The 25,260-nt window shown below is 42.5% G+C and overlaps 1 protein-coding gene across 2 annotated transcripts; it reads right to left on the bottom strand.

The window, feature by feature from the left end:
* Positions 1–1,707: 1,707 nt before the first annotated feature.
* LOC142856574 (uncharacterized) lies at positions 1,708–24,953 on the bottom strand. Of its 2 annotated transcripts, XM_075984192.1 has the most exons (4): positions 24,844–24,953; positions 6,493–6,619; positions 6,221–6,278; positions 1,708–4,877 (listed from the first exon to the last, which is right to left on the bottom strand). In XM_075984192.1, exons 1-4 carry the CDS (start codon positions 24,844–24,846, stop codon positions 3,455–3,457), a joined length of 1,611 nt encoding a protein of 536 aa, XP_075840307.1. In that variant the 5' UTR covers positions 24,847–24,953; the 3' UTR covers positions 1,708–3,454. The 2 variants fall into 2 exon arrangements, with proteins under 2 accessions (XP_075840307.1, XP_075840308.1); XM_075984193.1 differs by lacking the exons at positions 6,221–6,278; positions 24,844–24,953 and having other exon boundaries at positions 6,493–6,562.
* Between the last annotated feature and the right edge of the window lie 307 nt (positions 24,954–25,260).

Raw genomic sequence — 25,260 nt, 5'->3', positions numbered from 1 at the left:
TGCACACCTTTAATCCCAGCACTTGGGAGGCAGAGGCAGACAGATTCTACAAAGTGAGTTCCAGGAGAACCAGGGCTGTTATGTAGAAAAGCTCTGTCTTGAAAAACTACACACACGCGTGGAAAAGAAAACATTTCTTGGCACTCATGCTTGCAGAGGTTAGAGCCCATGATTAGCATGGCAGGCAGTCTGGCACCAGGCAGGCAAGCAGTTCCGAGCAGTAGCTAAGCCCTTACCTTACGTCATGACCTGAAAGTTGGAGGCAGAGAGAAAGAGCTAACGTGGAAGAACGTAAGCACTGAAACCTCAAGGCCACCCCAGCCCCGTCTTCTAATCTTCCCAACAATTCCACCAAGCGGAAATCAGTCATTCCAATATAGGGTCATATGGGGCCATTCCCATTCAAACCACAATAGAAGTCACAGCTGGGGAGGGCTAGGGACTGCTTCTCTTACTTGGCAACTTGCACTAAATCTATTACCATGCCGGTTAGATTAAATGAAGGTGGGGCTGGAGAGATGGCTCAGTGGTTAAGAGCACTGACTGCTCTTTTGAAGGTCCTGAGTTCAATTCCCAGCAACCCACGTGGTGGCTCACAACAATCTTTAATGAGACCTGGCGCCCTCTTTTGGCCTTCAGGCATACATGGAGGCTGAACACTGTGTACATAATAAATAAACCTTTAAAAATAAAAAAAAAATTAAATGAAGGTGGTTTTGTCGTTAGATCCAGCTCAAATCCTTCGAAGTCCTGCATCCAAATTGTGCAGCAAAACTGACTTACCTTCAAGCTTGCAGAGATGACCAAAGGAAAGAGAAAGCCCCTAAATTACTTTGGGAATCACACAGACTATCCTAAACAAATCAAATGGAGATTTCTCATACTGGTGTTTTTATTAGGATTCTTGGGAGGAGGCACTACAAAGTCAAATGATACAACGTCATTTGATATACACATGTACGTATATCCATGTGCGGATACATAATCTCAGTTGCACTAATATGTATTGTATATAACTTTAGGTATGTGCAAAATAACAACTTTTAAGCATTATCAAACATTGGTATTTGTTTCTCTTTCCTGTATTCACCTTTCCCATCCTGTGCCCGACTAGAAACTTCTGCCTCCAGTCTTCCCATTTTTCTCCTCACAGCCCTCACATCCAGCTAGTGCCCTCCCCAGCCTCCTCTCTAATCACCAATGGGACACCATTCAGCTATAAAGAAATCTTAAATCAGAAAACAGTTTGACACGTAGAATCAACTAGAAAACAAGTACATTAACCCATATTCAGAAAGATAAATCTCTCTTCTCTTTCATTTGTGGTTTCTGGCTCTAAATCCTCAGACGTGAAAAGATAACCTGGACTAAAAGAAACCACATCTTGCCTTCTTCCTCTTAGTGCCATGCCTGCCTGCCGCCTGTGGGGCTGCCCGTCACCATAGTGATGGGCTCCTAGCCCTCGGACACGATAATCCCAAATAAACCCTTTCCTCTATAAAAACAACAACAACAAAAACGTAATGAAAGCAAAACTCCTGTGAAAGAATGGGCCAATAACAAAAATGCTCAGAATTTGACTATACTTTCCTCCAACTGTTCATTTCTAAAATATTCTGGAGTAACTTCCAGAAAGTTATTATATCTTACATGAGATTCAAATACATGAAAATTTTTTTTATCATATCCAAAATGACACGTAATTCATTTTGTTTTTTTTTTTTTTTTTTTTACAGTTTTGTGATGAAAATTCTCTTGACTGGATTTGGATGGATCTTCTTAAAGTCCAAAGAAGGTTGTGTTTTCTATAGCTGTGATGGATCACAACTGCTAAAACAAGTTTTAAAAGCAAGTGTTATATTTGGCTTGCAGTTAGAGAGTGTATCTGTGATAGCAAAGAATGGCCATGCTATCCCATAACAAGGAGGCAGAGAATACACTGGGAGTGTGACTATCTTTTGTATCACCTTAAAACTTCCTGAGAGTGACAGATATTCTCCATTCTCAGTCAGTACCCATTTCGGTTAGAAACCCAGTATTCAAACTTACGAGTCTTTGGGCCCATCCTCACTCAGAACACTAGTATAGTTGTATTCAAAGGTACTGTCCTAGTCATAGGGGGCAAAACAGACATTATTCCACATCTTGTAAGTGGTTTTTATCATATATAGAGTCACATATCATGAGTTAGGTATTACACCTTTTCTGGGTGGTGGTGGCACACGTCTTTAATCCCAGCACTTGGGAGGTAGAAGCAGGCGAATCTCTGAGTTTGAGGCCAGCCTGTTCTATAGAGCTAGTTCCAGGACAGCTAGAGCTGTTTTACACACTCTTACACACACACAAAAACCTGTCTCAAAAATCAAAACAGAACCAACAGCAAAAAGAATCACACTTTGTTCTCTCAGTGTTTCTACATTTAAAAATGTATCTATTAGTTTTTGTTTCCACTGCTTTGAACATTTTATTCACTTCATTACTCACTTGTATGTCTCTGTGTATGTATTTATTGGGAAGTATGCATGTGATTGTCAGAATACAACTTTCAAGACTCGGGTTTTTATTTACACAGTGTAAGACCCAGGGAGGTAACTGAGATAATCAGGTTTTGCATGAGAACTACTCTTAGCTGATGCACCTCATGACCAGTTTTCTTTCAACCCTCACAATGGAGGCGAGCTGATCAAATGCAGCATCGCATACTTACGCTGGTAGAAGTGCTACCCACTCACACGGGTTTGTATAGGGATGTGAAACAGAAATGCAGGCATATTCTGGCTATACGGAAGATGTTTCTTTCTTTCTCTCTCTTTCTTTCTTTTTTTTTTTGAGACAGGGTTTCTCTGTGGCTTTGGAGCCTGTCCTGGAACTAGCTCTGTAGACCAGGCTGGCCTCGAACTCAGAGATCCGCCTGCTTCTGCCTCCAGAGTGCTGGGATTAAAGACGTGCACCACTATTGCCCGGCCCGGAAGATGTTTCTGAACATTATAAATTGATTTTCCACATCCGTTTCAAAGTTTTCCACCACTATGTAATTCTTTTATGGATATAATCAGAACTATGATTGCTAAAGGCTTTTCCACATGATCACAGATGTATGGCATCTTCTAATCTTTCATGAGCGTTACACCAACTGGAAATGGGGAAGGCTTTTCCACAGTGCTTACATAAGGTTTCTTTCCCACAATGCTTACATCCATTTGCCTACTGTCTAGCGTGATGCCTTTTATGACTGTCATGCCAACTGGAAGTGAAGGTTTTTTTCAACAATGCTTAGATGCACAAGGTTTCTCTCCACTGTGACTCCTTTCATGAATGTTAAGATAACTGGATCGGGCAAAGGTTTTTCCATAATGCTTACATGTGAATTCTTTTGATTATGACAGGAACTCAAAATGGCAAAGGTTTTGCCACAAGAATACACACACAAGGTTTCTCACCAGTATGAATTCTTTCATGAATGGTATGTAGAACTAGTCAAGCCGTTTCCACAATGATTATGTACATAAAGCTTTTCAGAGTGAATTCTTTCATGTCTCTTTTGATGAGAAGAACTCCTGAAGGCTTTCCCACAATGCTGACATGCATAAGGCTTCTTTCCAGAGTGAATTCTTTCATGAAGGTCACGATAACATGAGGTGGAGAAGCTTTTCCCGCAATGCTTACATGCATAAGGCTTATCTCCAGTATGAACGATTTCATGTCTCTTAAGATAAATGGAGCGGGTAAAGGCTTTTCCACAGTGCTTACACGAGTAAGGCTTCTCTCCAGTATGAATCCTTTCATGAATGTTACGATAATAAGGAGTGCTGAAGACTTTCCCACAATGTTTACATGCATAAATCTTCTCTCCCGTGTGAGTTCTTTCATGAATTTTACAGTGCTTGGAACTGTTGAAAGCCTTTCCACAATGTTTACAGGCATAAGAAGTCTTTACATTATGATTTTGTTTGTGGCAGTTATGCAGACTGGGAATGGTGAATGCTTTTCCACAGTGCGTACATGCACAAGGCTTCTCTCCAGTGTGAACTCTTTCATGAGTGTTATAAGAACTCAAAGTGGCAAAGGTTTTGTCACAATGTTTACATGTATACAATTTCTCTCCAGTGTGGATTCTTTTGTGAGTGTTACAAGAATTGGAACTGGTGAAGGTTTTTTCACAATGCTTATGTGCATAAGGCTTCTCAGCACAGTGACTTCTTTCGTGAATGTTACAATTACTAGAATGGGTGAAAGCTTTTCCACAATGCTTACATTCATAAGGCTTTACTTCTCTGTGAGTTACTTCATGTTTCTCAAAACATGTTTTCTCATGTTGCTTACAAATGTAACTTCTCTCTCCAAGATGACTTTTTTCATGGTTGATGAGGTCACTGGAATCAATGAAAGCTTCTTCACAATGCTTACACACAAAGGGTTTCACTCCTGTATGGATTCCGTGATCTTTCTGGTCACGTGTACATCTCTTTAAGATGTTCTCACTGAGTTTATCTCCAATGTGAGTTCTCTCCTGAGGCTGATCAGAAGGAAGACTCCTACAGGCTTCATTACATTGTTGGTTTTTATAAGGTTTGTCTCTAGGAGAGGTTTCAAGTACCTGAAGTGATTCAGAATGACTGATATCGTTCCAATGTTTCGTTGGTTTAAAAGACTTCACCACAGCTTCCTGACATTGAAATTCATTGCTTCTACTTTGGTCTCTTTGATAAACTTGTAAGGATGAATCATCAATGACATTCCTTTCATGTAATCTGCTTTCATATACTGTTTTTGCAGGAGGCACGTCATTATTAACCATATTCTTTGGAGTAGATTCCTGGTTTTCATCACACTCAGTATCACGCTGATATCCACAGTCTTTCTCAACTACTTGAGTTCTGCAAAAACAATGAGAACAGCATTACTGTAGAAAAAAAATATTTGAGGCTGGCTTATGGAGTACACTACAACCATACTATCCCTGAGGCAATAGCAGAATGTCTCCAATGTTAAGGACAATATGAACCATATGTAAAGACCCTGGCATGTGTAAAGACATAGAGTGTTGATATTTATTTAAGAATTATGAAGGAGCTGTATCATAGGGTCAGATATAAAGAACAATTTCAGCTCTTCGAGCAGATCCTCCATCGGCAATCATGTGGAGGGCACATAAGTTCCTGTTAATCTGAAGGATCTGATGCCCTTTTCTGGTCTCCACAAATGGTTTTGCACAGGTGGTGAATACAAGCACACATATACATACACATAAAATAAGTGACAAACATAGAAAGAGTGAATATGAAGGCAAAAGTCCTGGTGTTAGCAGACAGTCATAATAATCACATAGTCCTCTAACAGTATGATATTTTGACATTTGAAATACTTAGCCTGTGTTGGCTAGTTTGTTATCAGTTCAACCTGAACCAGAGTTGAGAACATGGCTAGATCAGATTGGCTTGTAAGCAAAGGCTGTGGGAGCATTTTTTAATTCCTGATTAATGAGGCCATGTTAGGTAATATGTTCCTGGGCAGGAGTACAGGAGCTGTAAGAAAAGTATGTTAGTAATCCATGAGGAATAAGCCAGAAAGCAGCCTTCCTCCCCGGTCTTCAGTTCAGTTCCAGCCTCCAGGTCCCTGTCTGTTTTAAGCCCCTATCCTGCCTTCCCTTGCTGGGCTATAACATGGAAGTGTAAACCAAAATATGCCCCATTACTCAAAAGATGACTTTGGTCATGGTGTTTAACACAGGAACTGAGAGCATCATAAAACAGAAGTTGCTTACCAGGTTCACAGGGGTAATCCTGAGAGAGAGGTGACCATATGGTTTTTATAAGGGCTATGAGAAGGTCTAGACTACTGGGCTCTTTCAGAGCTTATTACATGACACATTGGTGATATTACTCGATTACACAGATGAGAAACTCAAATACTGAATGACACAGTTCAATATTCTGTTACAGAAATTGGTGTAGAATCAATTTGCAATTAGATATATTTGGATCATTTGGTAGGTTCGCAGTTAGTTGTCCTACCACTCAAATGTTTGATGTAAATTGTTTTTGTTTGTTTTTGTAGATAGGGTTTCTCTGTATAGCCTTGATTACCCTGGAACTCACTCTGTAGACCAGACTAGACTCAAGCTCAGAGATTTGCCTGCCTCTGCCTCCCGAGTGCTGGGATTAAACATGTGTGCCACCACCACCCGACTGTAAATTGCTTTCTATTGAATAAAAATTACCCCAGATTTTGGCTGAGATCTCTGTGGTCCTCTTCGATATTTTCTTCTAGTGTTTCCTCTAGAAATAAACCCAAAGAGTTCATTATGACAAATTCAATGCTTAGAAACAAGTAGAATCTAGTTCTTATGACATGGATGCATTCATTAAATTCGATAAACATTCCCTGCAGGAATTCAAACCACAATACCACACATGTTGCTCTCTGCCTGCTGACTGAATAAGCAAGGGCAGTGTGCTGGTGTTTATCTTTTATTCATTTATTTATCTTTACCTATGGAGAGCAGGTTCAAAAATGTTTCCTTCATCACATCTCTGTAGAGCTTCTTTTGCCTATCATCCAACATCGCCCACTCTTCTACAGTGAAGATCACACCTACATCCACAAAGGCCACCGGTTCCTAAAACAGTGCACATATTAGGATGGTTAGTTTTAACAGCCAGGTTGATGACATACAGAATCGTCTAGGACAGAAATTACTGAAGACAGCTCTATAAGTGATTATGTAGATAAAGGTTAACCCAAAACATCCATAGGATACTGTCTTGAGTTTTTGCTGTAAGAAAGGCAGATGCACAGTCTCAGTTACTATTCTGCTGCTGAGACGAGAGCTCATGATCAAGGCAGCTACTATAAAAGGAAGCAACTGATCAGGGCTTGCTCACACAGTCAATGATTGTCACAGAAGAATCAGGACAGGCATGGGGTGGGAACAGTAGCTGAATGTTTTACTCCTGAGGAAAGGCAGCAGGCAGAGACAAGACACAATGCCTGGAATGGGCTTTTGAAACTCAAAGACCACTACTAATGACATCCCCTCCCACATATTGCCACATCTCCTAATTCTATCCTAATTCTAACTTCTACTAACTGGGATGAAGCTTTCAAACATATGAGCCTATGAGGGCTATTCACATGTAAAACAACACACCCACCTATTCGAGATGCAGCATTTCATGAAATATAAAGGGTTTATATTAGTGGAAGGTGGGAGCCGAGACACAGGCAACTATACACCAATCTAGTTCTGATTGTGTGTGATTTGATCAGCTGCTTCAGAATCCTGCATTTTACAGACTCTACCCTTAAATTGTGAGATAAAATAATAAACTCATTCTGCCTCAAGTCACTGTTTTCTGAGTCATTTCTGACAGACAGATGGAAAAGCCTAACATAACAAATACATTTTTTTTTTTCGAGACAGGGTTTCTCTGTAGTTTTGGTGCCTGTCCTGGAACTAGCTCTTGTAGACCAGGCTGGCCTCAAACTCCCAGAAATCCACCTGCCTCTGCCTCCCGAGTGCTGGGATTAAAGACGTGCGCCACCACTGCCTGGCCTAACAAATACATTTTTTTTAAAAATGGGACCATTGTTGTAAATAAACCTAAGCAGGTTCTCTGTGGGCATTTAGAACTTGTTTTGGAAGGAATGTGGAGGAACTGGCAAAAATAAATTTTCTTTAGAGAAGGAAAAATCTAGAACACATTGAATGAATCTAAGAAAAAAAGGTTGATAGAAATGGCATGGACCAGGAAGGTTCAGAGGAGACAAAGAGTCAGGAATTTCAGTAAGGGCTATGCTTGTGCAATTAAGATTAAGAACAGAGCTGTGTTCTGTCCTACATCAGAGAACTTGAAATGAACATGAATGTAGAAAGTGTTGAATACTTTAGTAGAAGAAACGAGGGTGAGCAAACTAAAATTCCAAACAAGCAAAGCAAATGCAACTGATGACAGGATTAGCACTAACCACTGAACAATAGCGAAGCAGGCAAGCACAGAGCAAACACAGGGACTGGGACAATGAACCTAGCATTGTGTGGGCATCCTTTGGACAAACATCTTTAATGGGCTGTACCGATATCTGCTTTAACAATAGCAACAAGCAGTCCCTTTAGTAATGGCATGGTAACTCCTTATTGTACTCAAATACCTTTTGGGAATCATATGGAACATAGAGGAAATAGGCAGACCTGCACTTACTTCAGTCTGAGGTACATGCGCAATAAGGTAACCTGCAGTGTGAAAAGTAATGTTCAAGAATAATCTTTCTTTTTCTGTTGTTACAATATTTTTTCTTCTAAACAACTGGGCTTGCATATGTTTAGAGTCTGATGACTCTGGGAATGTCATGTGCATTAGGCAGGTTTACCAAATGACATCCTGTCAGTCAAAACACTAATCCTCTGTGGATGCTGCATCCTCCAGCAACCAATTCCTCTTTCTTTCAGTCTCCCAGCTAGCTGTTGATACCCGTGAGCACCCTCACTCATGTAGGCTGTGAGCTGCCAGGTAGGTGCTGGAAACTGTACCCGGGTCCTCTGGAAGAGATGTCAGTGCTCTTAACTGCTGAGCCATTTCTCCAGCCTCCGTCCTGGGTTAGAGTGGTATATCATTTGTGTTATAATAAATAAAGCTTGCCTGAAGATCAGAGCGTAAAAACAGTCACACTGGTCAGTCGTGCAGATCAGGCAGTGGTGGCACACACCTTTAATCCCAGTAACCACACTAGTTAATCATAGAGGCCAGGCAGAGGTGGTGCACACTAGAGGAATAGAAGATGGAAGGAAACAGGTCCCAGTTCAGGCTCATTCTGAGGATTTGTGGAGGCAGGACTGCCATTTGGGTCTGAGGAAGAGGTAAGAGGCAGTGGCTGGCTGCTTTGCTTTTCTGGCTTTCAGACTGAGCCCCAATATCTGTCCCTGGGTTTTTATTTTTCATGCTACACTGGGTTCTTTAAGAAAGCAGTCTGAGAAAGTCATTGTTGTTCTTTTTTAAAAAATGCTGCAAGATCCCCTGTGGCAGTAGGCAGCAGAAATGCTGTAAGTCCCAAATGGTGGTAGCGGGCCATGTGGCGGCAGACAGCAGGCCCGGGGAGCAGCCGTCCCAGGCAGAGACGGCTGCTGATCTCAGAGCAGTGGTGGCGGGCCATGTGGCAGCAGGCAGTGGGCCCCAGGCAGAGCAATGGCTGGTCCCAGGCAGGGAGACACATGGCGGGCAGAAGACAGAAACATGGATGAGGTTGAATGTTTATTCAGGGAGTTATGGAGGAGGAAGGGTGAAGAGGGGGACAGGGAGAGAGAGAGAAAGAGAGAGAGAGAGAGAGAGAGAGAGAGAGAGAGAGAGAGAGAGAGAGAGAGAGAGAGAGAGAGAAGGGGGGAAGCAGAGAAGTGGGGAGGCAGAAGCGAAGCTGCCTCTCCAAGAGGAAGATGGAAAAGAGAGCAAGCTCAGGCCGGAAGCTGAAGATCAGCCTGCCTCAGCGGATGGGGAGGGGAATGGGTGTGGCTTGTCTCTTAAAGGGACCAAAACCATAACAGTCATGAGAAGCAGCATTCCTCCATGGCCTCTGCATCAGCTCCTGGCTCCAGGTTCCTGCCCTACTTGAGTTCCTATCTTGCTTTGGTGATAAACAGCAATGTGGAAGTATAAGCTGAATAAACCCTTTCCTCCCCAACCTGATTTTTGGCCATGGTGTTTCACCACAGTAATAGAAATCCTAATTAAGACAGAAAGCTATAGGAAAAAATGAAAATTTGATTAAGAGATGATTCTGCCATATTGCAAACGATGTAAGAGTCCTCAGTTTGAATTTAGAACAATTTCTCTGACCCACATTTCCAGCTTAAGATTTAAGGGAAGAATTATATTTCCTTTTTCTTGCTCATTCTTCTTCCCTGTGTTTAATTTAGAAGATCAACCTAAACAAGTGATTTCTTACTGACTTACAACTACATCAGTTACAGAAATAATAACTATGTTAAATATGAACATTTTAGTTTTAAAGTAGGTCTCTGGCCAAAGACATAAGGGAAACGAATATGCTTACTGAGAAGGCGCACAATATCAGAAAAATGAATGCTTCAAATTCTTAAAGTCACCAAAGCACTTTCAATATTGTCCGTCAAAAATTTTGGCATAGAAAGGGGAGCTCGGTAGCTCCTTTGTCCCCATAGCCTGCCTGCAGCAAGCAGGGTGGGCCCTTTGTTTGCAAGCAAACCAAGGAGCACGGAGTTTCGATCCGGGCACCTAGTGAAACATCATTGTGGTGAGTGAGTGCTGCTGCACCCGAGAACAGCCCGCCTACACTTCCTGATCAACCTTCGGGGCTACACTGCACGGTACCTCCTTTCTCTTCCTATCCCATCCAGCTTACATCCAGATCCCCCCACCCCCTGTCGCCCTCCCCCCCTCCCTTCCTTGGTGGCAGAGCGCCTCCCTGCTCTGCCTGCTTGGGCGCTGGGACTGAACCCGAAGGGGAGTGCAAAGGGGAAGGCGGTAGCTCCTTTGTCTCCATAGCCTGCCTGCAGCAAGCAGGGTGGGCCCTTTGTGTGCGAGCTAACCAAGCAGCAAGGAGATCCGATCTGGACACAAGGAGAAACATCACTGGGGAGTGACATCACTGGGAAGGTACATCAGTCGGCAAGAAGACCTGATCCTGTAAAAGAAGATTCATAGGAGAATATTGGGAGAAAGAGATGGGGAGACGCCAATGCAGGAATTCACCCAACAATCTGAAAAACAACACGAAACCACCAGAAGCCAGCGAACTCACAACAGGAGGACATGAACACCTTAATCAAGAAGTAGAAAAAACTGACTTCATGAAAGTGATTGACACCCTTAAACAGCATATAAAAAAACGCCCTTATAGAAATGGATGAGAAGTGTAACAGAAAGTTCGAGGAATTGAGTAAATCAGTGAATGATACCCTAGGAAAGCAAGGAAAAACAATCAAGCAGATAATGGAAACAGTTCATGACTTGAAAACTGAAAAGGAGGCAAAGAAGAAAACACAAACAGAGGGCCGGCTGGACATGGAAAATCTAGGTAAACGAATAGAGACTACAGAAACAAGCATAACCAGCAGAATACAAGAGATAGAAGAAAGAATTTCAGACACTGAAGATACCATAGAGAAAATAAACGCACTGATCAAAGAAAACAGCAAGTCCAACAAACTCTCATCACAAAACATTCAGGAAATATGGGACACAATAAAAAGACCAAACCTAAGAATAATTGGAGTAGAAGAAGGAGAAGAAGTGCAGCACAACGGTCCAGAAAATATACTTAATAAAATTATAGAAGAAAACTTTCCCAACCTGAAGAAGGAAGTACCTATGAAGGTTCAAGAAGCATACAGAACACCAAATAGGCTGGATCAAAAAAAAAAAATATCCCCTCGCCATATAATAATCAAAACACAAAATATACAGAATAAAGAAAGAATATTAAGAGCCGCAAAGGAAAACGGCCAACTTACTTATAAAGGTAAACCTATCAGACTTACACCTGACTTCTCTATGGAAACCATGAAAGCCAGAAGGTCCTGGATAGATGTACTGCAAAAACTAAGAGACCATGGATGCAGCCCAGACTACTATATCCAGCCAAGCTTTCGTTCACTATAAATGGAGAAAACAAAATTTTCCAGGATAAAAACAAATTTAAGCAATACGTAGCCACAAATCCAGCCTTACAGAAAATAATAGAAGGAAAATCACTAACCAAGGAGTCCAACAATGACCACAATAACTCAGACATCTAGAGACCCTTCACCAGCGCATCTCAAAGAAGGGAAACACACAAACCCTACTACTAAAAAAGTGACCAGAGTTAACAACCACTGGTCATTAATATCACTTAATGTCAATGGGCTCAACTCACCTATAAAAAGGCACAGGCTAAGAGACTGGATACGAAAACAGGATCCAACATTCTGCTGTCTACAAGAAACACACCTCAACCACAAAGACAGGCACCTACTCAGAGTAAAGGGCTGGGAAAAGGCTTATCAAGCAAATGGACCTAAGAAACAAGCAGGTGTGGCCATACTAATTTCTAACAAAGTTGACTTCAAACTTAAATCAATCAGAAGAGATGGAGAGGGACATTTTATACTCATAACAGGAACAATTCATCAGGAAGAAGTCTCAATCCTGAATATCTATGCCCCACATATAAAGGCACCCACGTACGTAAAAGAAACATTGCTAAAATTCAGGGCAGCCATCAAACCGCACACACTAATAGTAGGAGACTTCAACACTCCTCTCTCACCAAAGGACAGGTCAATCAAACAGAAACCTAACAGAGAAATTAGAGAATTAATGGAGGTAATGAAGCAAATGGACTTAACAGACATCTATAGATTATTCCACCCAAAGAGGAAAGAATATACCTTTTTCTCTGCAGCTCATGGAACCTTCTCGAAAATTGACCACATACTCGGTAACAAAGCTAACTTACACAGCTACAAAAAAATATTACTAACCACCTGTGTCTTATCAGACCACCATGGATTAAAGTTAGAATTCAACAACAATGCTACCCCCAGGAAGCCTACAAACTCATGGAAACTGAACAGTCAACTACTGAACCATACCTGGATTAAGGAAGAAATAAAGGAAGAAATTAAAGTCTTCCTCGAATTCAATGAAAATAAAGAAACAACATACTCGAACTTATGGGACACTATGAAAGCAGTGCTGAGAGGAAAGTTCATAGCACTAAATGCCCACTTAAAGAAAACAGAGAAAGCACATATTGGAGACTTAACAGCCCACCTGAAAGCTCTTGAAAAAAAAAAAAAAGCAGACTCACCTAGGAGGAGTAGAAGACTGGAAATAATCAAACTGAGGGCTGAAATCAACAAAATAGAAACACAGAAAACAATCCAAAGAATCAATGAATCAAAAAGCTGGTTCCTGGAGAAAATCAACAAGATTGACAAACCCCTATCCAAACTAGTCAAACAGAAGAGAGAAAATTTGCAAATTAGTAAGATCAGAAATGAAAAGGGGGACATAACCACAAACACAGAGGAAATTCAGAGAGTCATTAGATCTTACTACAAAAGCCTATATGCCACTAAACTGGAAAATGTAAAAGAAATGGACACTTTTTTAGATAAATACTATTTACCAAAATTAAACCAGGACCAGATGAACAATCTAAACAGACCTGTCAGTTGCGAAGAATTAGAAGCTGTTATCAAAAACCTCCCTACCAAAAAAAGCCCAGGGCCAGATGGTTTCAATGCGGAATTCTACCAGAACTTCCAAGAAGACCTAATACCTATATTCCTCAATGTATTCCACAATATAGAAACAGAAGGGTCATTACCAAATTCCTTTTATGAAGCTACAGTTACTCTGATACCAAAACCACACAAAGACTCAACCAGGAAAGAGAATTACAGGCCGATCTCACTCATGAATATCGACGCAAAAATCCTCAACAAAATACTGGCAAATCGAATCCAAGAACACATCCGAAAAATTATCCATTATGATCAAGTAGGCTTCATTCCTGAGATGCAGGGCTGGTTCAATATACGAAAATCTATCAATGTAATCCAGCATATAAATAAACTGAAAGAAAAAACCATATGATCATTTCATTAGATGCTGAAAAAGCATTTGACAAAATTCAACATCCATTTATGTTAAAAGTCTTGGAGAGATTAGGGATACAAGGGTCATACCTAAATATAATAAAAGCTATATACAGCAAGCCGACAGCTAACATCAAATTAAATGGAGAGAAACTCAAAGCCATCCCGCTTAACTCAGGAACACGACAAGGCTGTCCACTTTCGCCATACCTCTTCAATATAGTGCTGGAAGTTCTAGCAATAGCAATAAGACAACATAATGGGATCAATGGGATTCGAATTGGAAAGGAAGAAGTTAAACTTTCGTTATTTGCAGATGATATGATAGTCTACATAAGCGACCCCCAAAACTCCACCAAAGAACTTTTACAGCTGATAAACAGCTTTAGTAATGTGGCAGGATACAAGATCAACTCCAAAAAATCAGTCGCCCTCTTACACACAAAGGATATGGAAGCAGAGAGGGAAATCAGAGAAGCTTCTCCATTCACGATAGCCACAAACAGCATAAAATATCTTGGGGTAAATCTAACCAAGGAAGTGAAAGATCTATTTGACAAGAACTTTAAGGCATTGAAGAAAGAAATTGAAGAAGATACCAAAAAATGGATGGACATCCCTTGCTCTTGGATTGGGAGGATCAACATAGTAAAAATGGCAATTCTACCAAAGGCAATTTATAGATTCAATGCAATCCCCATCAAGATCCCATCAAAATTCTTCACAGATCTGGAGAGGACAATAATCAACTTTATATGGAAAAACAAAAAACCCAGGATAGTCAAAACAATCCTATACAATGAAGGATCTTCTGGAGGCATTACCATCCCTGACTTCAAACTCTATTACAGAGCTACAGTAATGAAAACAGGGTGGTACTGGCATAAAAACAGAGAAGTCGACCAATGGAATCGTATAGAAGACCCGGATTTTATTCCACAAACCTATGAACACCTCATTTTTGATAAAGGAGCTAAAAGTATACAATGGAAGAAAGAAAGCATCTTCAACAAATGGTGCTGGCACAACTGGATGTCAACCTGTAGAAGAATGAAAATAGACCCATATCTATCACCGTGCACAAAACTCAAGTCCAAATGGATTAAAGACCTCAATATCAGCCCGAAAACACTGAACCTGATAGAAAAGAAAGTGGGAAATACCCTACAACAGATGGGCACAGGAGATCGCTTCTTAGGTATAACCCCAGAAGCACAGACATTAAGGGCAACATTGAATAAATGGGACCTACTAAAACTGAGAAGCTTCTGTAAAGCAAAGGACACTGTCACTAAGACACAAAGGCAACCTACTGACTGGGAGAAGATCCTCACCAACCCCGCAACAGACAAAGGTCTGATCTCCAAAATATATAGAGAACTCAAGAAACTAGACTTTAAAATGCTAATTAACCCAATTAAAAAATGGGGCACTGAACTGAACAGAGAATTGTCAACAGAAGAAATTCAAATGGCCAAAAGACACTTAAGGTCGTGCTCAATTTCTTTAGCAATCAGGGAAATGCAAATCAAAACAACTTTGAGATATCATCTTACACCTGTCACAATGGCTAAAGTCAAAAACACCAAGGATAGCCTTTGCTGGAGAGGCTGTGGAGGAAGGGGTACCCTCATCCATTGCTGGTGGGAATGCAATCTTGTGCAACCACTGTGGAAGTCAGTGTTTCGGTTTCTCAGGAAATTCGGGATCAACCTACCCCTGGACCCAGCAATACCACTCTTGGGAATTTACCCAAGAGATGCTCTATCACATGACAAAAGCATTTGTTCAACTATGTTCATAGCAGTATTATTTGTAATAGCCAGAACCTGGAAACAACCTAGATGCCCTTCAATGGGAAGAATGGATGAAGAAAGTATGGAATATATACACACTAGAGTACTACGCTGTGGTAAAAAACAATGACTTCTCGAATTTTGCATGCAAATGGATGGAAATAGAAAACACTATCCTGAGTGAGGTATCCCAGACCCAAAAAGATGAACATGGGATGTACTCACTCATAATTGGTTTCTAGCCATAAATAGGGGTCACGGAGTCTACAATAGGTGAACCTAAAGAAGCTAAGTAAGAAGGTGAACCCAAGGAAAAACATATAGTTATCCTCTTGGATAAGGGAAGTAGACAAAATTGCCGGGGAGAAAAGTGGGATCTTGGGGGTGGGGTGGGATGGGGGTAAGGGGAGATGGGGAGAGAAAAGATAGAAGGGAAGGAGGGGGGACTTGGGGAAACAGGAGGATCGGGATAAAGGAAGGTTGGATAGGGGAGCACGGAACCACAATTCTTAGTTAAGGGACCCACTTTAGGGTGGGCAGGAGACTTGACCCTAGAGGGGCTCCCAGGTGTCCAAGCCGAGGTCCCCAGTTAGTTCCTTGGGCAGCTGAGGATAGGGAACCTGAAATGATCCTATCCTAGAGCAATACTGACGAATATCTTGCTTATCATCCTAGAACCTTCATCTGGTGATGGATGGAGATAGAGACAGAGACCCACACTGGAGCACTGGACTGAGCTCCCAAGGTCCCAATGAGGAGCAGAAGGAGGGAGAACATGAGCAAAGAAGTCGGGACCACGAGGGGTGCACCCACCGAGACAGTGGAGCTGATCTACTGGGAGCTCACCAAGGCCTGCTGGACTGTTACCGAAAAAGCATGGGATAAAACTGGACTTTCTGAACATGGCGAACAATGAGAGCTGATGAGAGGCCAAGGACAATGGCACGGGGTTTTGATCCTACTTAATGTGCTGGCTTGGTGGGAGCCTAGCCAGTTTGGATGTTCACCTTCCTAGATATGGACGGAGGGGGGAGGACCTAGAGAAAAGAAAAATAAAAAAAGAAAAAAAATTTTTTTTGGCATAATGGGATTGGTTCTCAAGAAGGTCACACACAGGCAAAAAAGGATTTGAAACGATTGGTATTTTGGAGATGGAGAGTCTTTGCTCTCCAGTGTGGCCACTGAAAAGGATTTGAAACGATTGGTATTTTGGAGATGGAGAGTCTTTGCTCTCCAGTGTGGCCACTGAAAAGTTGTCATGCTGCAGCGCACGGCCACACACATCTGCACAGGCTAGCTGAACTCAGTGGGTTATAAAAACTAAAAAGGAAACCAAAAGGCACATAAAATTAAGAGCTGGTTGTGCTGATGGTGTAAGGGCTAGACACGATTATATCACTTCTATGTAGGAAATTCCCAACAATAAACATATATTTAAAACGGCTGTTATCTTTTAATAATAAAACAGTAAAACATATGTAGGGGTAGGATACAGGTAACCAGGTGTAAAGCTTGCTGTGCAAGCCTGAAGACCTCAAACCCCATGGAGGATGAGAACAGTGAATCCTTACTCACCGTGGGTGAGGGTTTAAAGTGCTACAATTAACAAGCCATCAGTGTGAGCTTGTCTCAAAAGGGAAAAATAGAAATATTATTTCATCCAGCGTACATCTCTCCTCGTATAATGAAAACAATCCATACACTACAACAGATACTCACATTCATGGTCATGGTTGCTCTAGTCCTAATGGCTGGAGAAATATCAGCCTGGATGTCCATCAGCTGATGACTGGATAACAGTCATATCACACACATGCACGCTGGAATATGACTCCCTAAGGACCAAACTGAAGTGCTGGATGGAACTGGAAATGTAACTACCCTGTGCCAGATAACCGAAAGGTACAGAGTCAAACAAATGCTGTCTCTTTACCTCATATATGGGTTCTATCTTTAACCTCTTCCTGTATGATTCAGAACTGGACTGAGTGTCTACACAGAGCATGGAGAAGGCAGGCTCCATGGGATCTGTGCGTAGGTGGGACTGGGACGGGAACGGTAGTAGGTATGTGATGTGGTGGACATGGTGTGGCTATGGGAAAGGGAAGAGAGAAGGAGTTTACTGTATCAAGGTTCAGGATTCTCCTTGGCTATGCAGTGCTTTCCAGGCCAGCCTGCTGGTACACAAGGGGCGGAACAAGCCTTTAATCCCAGAATGCATGAGGAAGGCCAGGGAGAAGTCCAAGTCTAAAGCTAGTCTGGTCAACACAGCTAGTTTCAGGGCTGCACTGAGAAACTCTGTTGCCAAAAGCAAAACAAAACAAGACAAAAAGAAAGAAAAAAATATATTAAATACTAAATAAAAATCAACAATAAAATGAAAATCATAGTGACCACACATACAAGTGTAATAAATGTATTATAATGTACAGCACACTCAAGTCAATTTTTAACAAAACAATGTCTCCAGCAGGTAAGCAGCTTGTTTGTCATTCTCTCTGATGAACATTTCGAAGCTTTTCAATTGCTCAGAAATTACATTACCTACAAGACCCAGCTATCTGAAGGCTAAGGGAGGAGCTGAAATGTTAGTACTTCTCCTCAAGGAATGTAATCTTGAAAATGACTCCTTACAGAAAGCACACTCCCAATCTCTTCTGCTCCAAACAGTGTACAGCAAAACCAGGAGCAGCAATGAAATTCAATTTAATTCCATGAAGCTCTTCACCAGACTCGCTGCCCTTCTTCATATTTGGCAAAGTTTGGAAAACTTCGCAAAATTCCAATTTTAATCTCAAATTTGATCACTGCATGCCACTTCTCCCAGGGCAATGGTAGGATGAAGGTGACACACACTCTCCCTTCTGCTCCTGAAATCCAGTCCAGAGTCTCACATCCAGCTTTGTTACAGAAAACCTGCTGTGGTCTCCCTTTCCTCTCCCCAACAGATCACAGAGACCTTCTCCTCCCACATTCCTTCCTCCAGCTCATCTCATTTCCCAGTCTCTCACACCAGCAGCCATTCCCTGGGAACACAGCAGCTGAGCAGGCCAGGAGAAAGGTTAAACAAACTGAATTCCTTCACTACCCCCTCCTCTCTTCCAAAGGCAACTCCCCCCGCCCCCATCATCCCCATCTCTGCAACAGAACACTTACACAGCCTTCCTGCCCCCTCTGCCCACATCTCCTGGGGATCCCGCAGACCTTCTCTTCCTTTCCTCCCTCTGCCCACTTGTTGTTTTACCCCAAGCCCCAGCTCAGAGCAGGCATTCTCTGCTAACAACAGACCTCTTCTGTCTGGGAAGAAGTCAACTGTCTGTAGATCTGCCCCCCTCTCCTTCAGTTCCTACAGATCCAAGCCCTAAGTCTCATCCTCAGTGCTATAGCAGAACTGTGGGGTGACTTCGCTTCACTGTCTACCCCCAATCCAAGAAGATGAAATAAGTAGACCTAGATGAACACTCTGTTCTCCTCTCTCCTGCGAACCCCAAAGGACCCCTGGCTTATTCCCATTCCTAAGTGTCAGCTTCAACACCCAGAAACACATTTTATCTGGAACCCCCTGTGGCCACAACTATCTGATCTAAAGACAAGTTCCTAGCAGGCAACACACAGCCATCAGACTCTATGAAAACCCAGAGGGGAAACAGACACCAAAAAACAAAACACCCATCCAACAAAGATACATCCAGAAATCAGTACCTAGACCTATAATTCACCCCAAACTTAGATGCCTAGATGCCAGTATAAAAACACAATAACATTCAAGGCAGTATGTTTTCACTGCAGCCCAGCTATCTTACAACAGGTCCTGAATATCCCAACATAGTTGAAGCACAAGAAACAGACTTTAAATCTGACTACATGAATATTTAAGAGGTCCTTAAAAATGGAAATGAATAAATCCCCTCAAGAAAGCCAAGAAAATACAAACAAACAAAGGAAGGAAATGAATTAAGTTTTTCAAGACCTGAAAACGGAAATAAAATTAAAAAAAAAAAAACTCAGGAAATTCTGGAAACAAAAAATTTAGGAATTTGAACAGCAACTACAGAGGCAAGCTTCACCAACAGAAGGCAATAGGTTGAAGAGAGAATTTCAGGTGTTGAATAGACAATAGAAGAAATGGATACATCCATCAAGGAAAACGTTAAATCTCAAAAACTCCTGTCACAAAACATCCAGAAGATCTGGGACACGATAAAATGATCAAACCTAAGAAAAATAAAAATAGAGGAAGAAGAATACCACTTCAAAGGTTCAGAAAGTATTCAACAAAATTATAGAAAAAAACTATCCTAACCTAAACAAGGGCATGGCTATAAAAGTACAAGAAGCATACAGAACACCAAGTAGCCGGGCGGTGGTGGTGCACGCCTTTAATCCCAGCACTCGGGAGGCAGAGGCAGGCGGATCTCTGTGAGTTCGAGGCCAGCCTGGTCTACAAGAGCTAGTTCCAGGACAGGAACCAAAAGTTATGGAGAAACCCTGTCTCGAAAATCAAAAAAAAAAAAAAAAAAAAAAGAACACCACGTAGGTCCACATGCCTTTAATCCCAACACTTGGGAGACAGAGTTAGGCAGATCTCTGTGAATTTGTGATCTCTGGTCTACAAGAGCTAGTTCCAGGACAGGCTCCAAAGCTACAGAGAAACCCTCTTTCTAAAACACTAAACATACAGAACAAGAAAGAGTATTAAAAGATGTAAGGGAAAAAACCAAGTAACATAAAGGCAGACCTATTAGTAAGACTGACTTCTCAATAGAAACTAAAAGTCAGAAGAGACTGGGCAGAGGTGCTGTAAACTCTTAAGTGACCACAGATGATGGCCTACACTATTATACCCAGCAAAACTTCCAAATACCATAAATGGATAAAATAGGATATTCCTTGATAAAGTCAAATTTAAACAATATTTACTCTAAATCTAAGTGTCTAGAAAGTCTAAAAGTACAACTCTAACCTATATAGGTTAACTATATTCATGAAAAAACAGAAAATAAATAATCTGTGACCAGCAAAATCAAGAAGGGAAAGCACACACATGCACGCACACACACAAACACACACCGTCACCACCAATCAACAAGACAGACAAACCATTATTCAAACTAATTAAAAGGCAGAGGTAGACTATCCAAATTAACAAAAAGAAAGAAATAAATAAAAAGGGGGCATAACAACATACACCAAAAAAAAAAAAAATCCAGAGACTCATAAGGACATGTTTTAAAAACCTGGACTCCACCAAATTGGAAAACCTAAGATACAGATAATGTTCTCAATAGGTACTACTTACCAAAGTTAAACCAAGATCAGACAGACAATTTAAATATAATCCCTCATGAAAAAGGAGTAATTAAAAGTTTCTCAACACTTCTCCCCCAAAAAAATCCAGGACCAAAAAGTGTTTCAGTTCAGAATTCTACCAGACATTCAAAAAAGAGTTAATGCCAATGCTCTTCATATTATTCCACAAAAGCAAAATGGAAGGAATATTGCCCACTTAATTTTGTTATGCCATTTGTTGCACTGATATTCAAACCACATATAGATCCAACAAAGAAAGAGAATTACAGACCAATTTCACTTACACATGAATGCAAAAATACTCAGTAAAATACAAACCCGAGAACACATCAAAAAGATCATCCACCATGATTAAGCAGGTTTCATCGCGGAGATACACAGATGATTCAAAACATAAAATAAATGTACTCCCCCATATAAACAAAAACAAAACAAAACACATGATCATCTCATTAGATGTCACTTTGATGAAAACCAACACCCCTTCATGGAAAAAAATCCAGGAGAGATTAATGATACAAGGGACATATATAATCATAGTAAAGGCATTTTACAGCAAGTCAATAGCCAACATCAAATTAAATGGAAAGAGATGTAAAGAAATTCCACTAAAATCAGAAAAAAGAAAAGGCTGTGCACTCTCCCCATATCTACTCAATGTAGTACTTTAATTGCTAGCTAGAGCGGTAGGACACCTGAAGGAGATCAAGGGGCTACAAATTAGAAAGGAAAAGGTCAAAGTATCTCTATTTGCAGATATTTCCTAATATTAGCTCGCTGACGATGCAAAAATTCCCAATCAAGCCAAATCAAAACAAGCCAAATTAAGAAATATCCAGGTTTAATGGAAGATCTGTGCTCTCGGGTGGCCCCGAGGGGAAACAGGGAAACTGGGAAACAAGACTACTGGGAGGGAGAGAGACCACTGTGTTTTTCTTCTGGGGGATCACTTAAGTACCCTGGCCTGCTGGGATTTGAAGTCCAGACCAGGCCTGGGATAGATGCAGAGGGACTGGGGCCTATACTCCCAACCTAACATTCCAGACTCTTTGGCTATAGGGGTGACAGAAAATTGGAATGGTAATTATGACAAACATTTAGGCTCTCTTTGGAAAAAAGGGCGTAGACTCAAATGCGGCTACTTCCTGCGGGCATGGGGCAGCGTGGGGAAGGGGAGAGCCAGGTGTCCACGTTTAGTGAGAGGTGTGGCTGGAAAGGCATCCCATGAACTGTCATCCCGGAGAAGGCAAGCATCATTCCTTGGGGGAGATGAGAAGGCAGGTGTCTAGGAAAAAAGTTGTTATCGCTAAAGATGAGTGTGCCAGAATGAGGAGCAGGTAGGCCCTTCATTGCGGCATCCTGGAAAACCGGAGGGTGGAAGGTCCTGTCTGCTGGACAGACCACGTGTCTTGAGTAGGAGCCTGCTTGAGCTGAGAGACGGTCCCAGCATGGGTGTCCCAAGAGCTTGGCAGCCGAGGGGGTGCTGAGGATTACTATGTGAGGCTCGAAAAAGCTAGGAGTTAACTGTGTGAGGAGTACTCTGTCCCCTGGGGAGAGTGGCGCAGGTTTAGGGGCATTAGGGTCCACTGGTGTGGTGGCAGGAAGACAACAGTCAGCATGTGAACAGAGAAGGAACCTTAAAAGGGAGAGGTAGGGTAGGTACCCCGCCAGTGGAGGAGTTTGAACTGGGAGGTGATGGTTAAGGAGAAAGGGCCTGCCATAAAGCAACTCAAAAGGGCTCAGGCCCGTAGGGGAACATGGGGTAGCCCTGAGGCGAGGGCCAAGACAACCTGAATCCAGTGGAGAGCTTGGTAGGTTGTTGTTTGATGAGTCCCATTGTCCAGATGTTGAGAGCTTCTGACAGGAGCTCCATGACCCTGAGCTACCGCATCTGCTGTTTCCCTGGAGACCAGAAATGCTTCTATCCATCCTGTAAAAAGTGTCCACAAGTGTTAAGAGATAACAGAAGTTTTTTGAGTAGGCATGGGTGAAATTAACCTGTCAATCTTTGCCCAGCTGGTGTTCACAAAGCTGGTATATGTGGAAAGCTCCTTGTGGGTTGGCCTGGGCACATGACTGGCAGGAGGAGTGAACCTGTCAAATAGAGTCTTGGAGATGGGTGGGGTTAAAAGGGACTCCAAGAAGTAGAACAAAGCTTTGGGGAAGTGGCTAAGGACATCTCCACCCAGTAAGGGTGCTGGGCAAGCAGGTATAGCTAAGAAAGAATGGGAGAAAAATTGTCCTACAAGAATGTAGGTCAGTGGCAGAGTTTTAAGTGGGGAGGAACAGGTCCCGTCTACCCCCATAGCTGAAATTGGTGAGGGAAACTTAAGGCCCGAGTGAGAATAAAAGTAATGGACTTATCTGCCACTTGTAGCATGACCCTAGGCTAGGAGAGGGTTACGGGATATACCACGTTTGGGCAGCATCAATCTTTTGCAAGGCTGAGACGTTTGAAGGCTGCACAGTTTCACTTGCTGATGTTGGTGAGGCCGGACCTCCGTGGCCTGGCATAGAGGACAAGCCTGCATGGGGGTATTGTGATTTCTAGTGTCCAGGTTGCTGGTAGATAAGGCACAACCTCGGAGCAGGTGTAGTGCAATATGGTGCCAAGTGACCATTTAGGCCACGCTTGATAGAGCCCTGTGATTGACTTCCCTTGTCCCCCTTCCTGTGACCTTAGGGCAACTGGTAAGGCCTGGGCCTGTAGATTGTTGTAGCTTTGTCTGTCGGGAAGACTCAGCTGATTTTTCTCGGGCATTAAAAACTTTAAAGGCCATTTTCACCAATTCCCGTATAGGAGTTTGGGGACCATCCTCAACCTTTTTTTTTTTTTAACTCTTTTCTAATATCTTGTACTGACTGAGGTAGCAGACCGATTAGTAGAAAAGGAAGCTGGCCGCTTTTTTACCTGAGAGAGATTTGGAAGAGAAAATGGAGCAGGGGAGGGACTAACCCAGTATGGAGAGGCAGTCCAGGAGTGGAGCTGTGTGGTAGGAGGGGGAGGAGGGAAGGTGGAAGTTGACTTTGAACCTCAAACTCGGGGTGGGGAAAGAATGTTGCTCCACAGGAGTCGGGAGTCTGGGCTAGAGGGAGTGGGGGAGGGGCCAGTGCCTCAGGCAGCGTGGTGCTGGGAGAGAGAATGGCTAAGGGGGAAGGAGCGAGAGCACAGAGACCAAAAAACCATGGACAAAAAACCATACATATGTAAGCTTTGTTCATTTGTATCAGGCAGGCTCAATTTAAAAGATTTCTGTAAGAGGCTTACAGGGACTAAAACAGACCTGGCTTTGAACTGTTATCTCTTAACACTTGTGGACACTTTTACAGGATGGATAGAAGCATTTCCAGTCTCCAGGGAAACAGCAGATGCGGTAGCTCAGGGTCGTGGAGCTCTCAACATCTGGACAATGGGACTCATCAAACAACAACCTACCAAGCTCTCCACTGAATTCAGGTTGTCTTGGCCTTTGCCTCAGGGCTACCCCATGTTCCCCTGAATAGTATCATTTTGTAAAACTTAAGTAAAACCAACCAAGCAAACAACAAACAAAACCCAACAAAACAAAAGGAAAAATGCAAAACCACCTTGGATGAGGTTTTAAGGGGCTGAGACAGCTCTGTGGGAAATTTCTCTCACACCAAGAGGTAAGGGAAACAATTCCGAGTCAGACCAGATGGGGTAGGGGAGTGAAGAAGCGTGAAATGAAATCCAAGGTAATAATGGAAAAAAAAAATCTAAACCAGTACAAACCGAAAACTCCACAGATCACCCAAGTCCCCACACAGCACAGCCTGGATGATCAACAAGCTGGATCAACAACCCGCCAGCGCTGCAAAAATCCGTGTAGCACAGGTTCATGGCAAGGACCCACCCAAGAGTGCTGGGATTGTGATGAAGCGGCTTCACAGGACACAAAAGTGGGGCGCTCGGGGCTCAAGGCCGCCTGTGGGGTGCACACTTCAAGCACAGGTGGGCACAGGCATTGCTGAGCCAGACTCCACCTTCCACCGGACTTCACAGCGCCAGAGGAAACCCCGCGTGCTGGCGTCACATAACTCCAAAGCAACTAAAGTCCCACATCCGCCCCCCAGGATTCCAGGAGCCCAAGGCACACTCACCATTGTGTGCTTCTGATGTGTCTAGGTGTCCTCCCAAAGAGGTCCGCAGAACGCACAATCGCCCCAAACAGGTACTCACAAGAATCCCCCGGTAACAAGCGTTAAAAAGGCTTACGGCACAAGCGCTGCAACCATCCGTACTCCTGATTGGACAGCTCAGCGTCTTTTAGTAATATGGTCCCTGATTGGCGCACTGTACTCCGCCCGCGAAAAGTATCAAAACATTTTAGGAAAGCTCAGCTTCAAGTCCTGACTGCCTGCTCTCTAGAAGGCGAACTTCTGTGAATTCAAAGCCTTTCAGGGCTACATGGTGAGACCCTGACCAAAAACGAAACAAAGAAGCTCGGCATGGTGCAGGCATTTCTAATCGGGATCTCTAAGTGGAGGCTAGCCTGGTCCAGAGAACTAGTTCCCGGA

The sequence above is a fragment of the Microtus pennsylvanicus genome, chromosome 8 (assembly GCF_037038515.1).
Source record: "Microtus pennsylvanicus isolate mMicPen1 chromosome 8, mMicPen1.hap1, whole genome shotgun sequence".
NCBI lineage: Eukaryota > Metazoa > Chordata > Mammalia > Rodentia > Cricetidae > Microtus > Microtus pennsylvanicus.
This window is presented reverse-complemented; position numbering and strand designations above follow the sequence as displayed.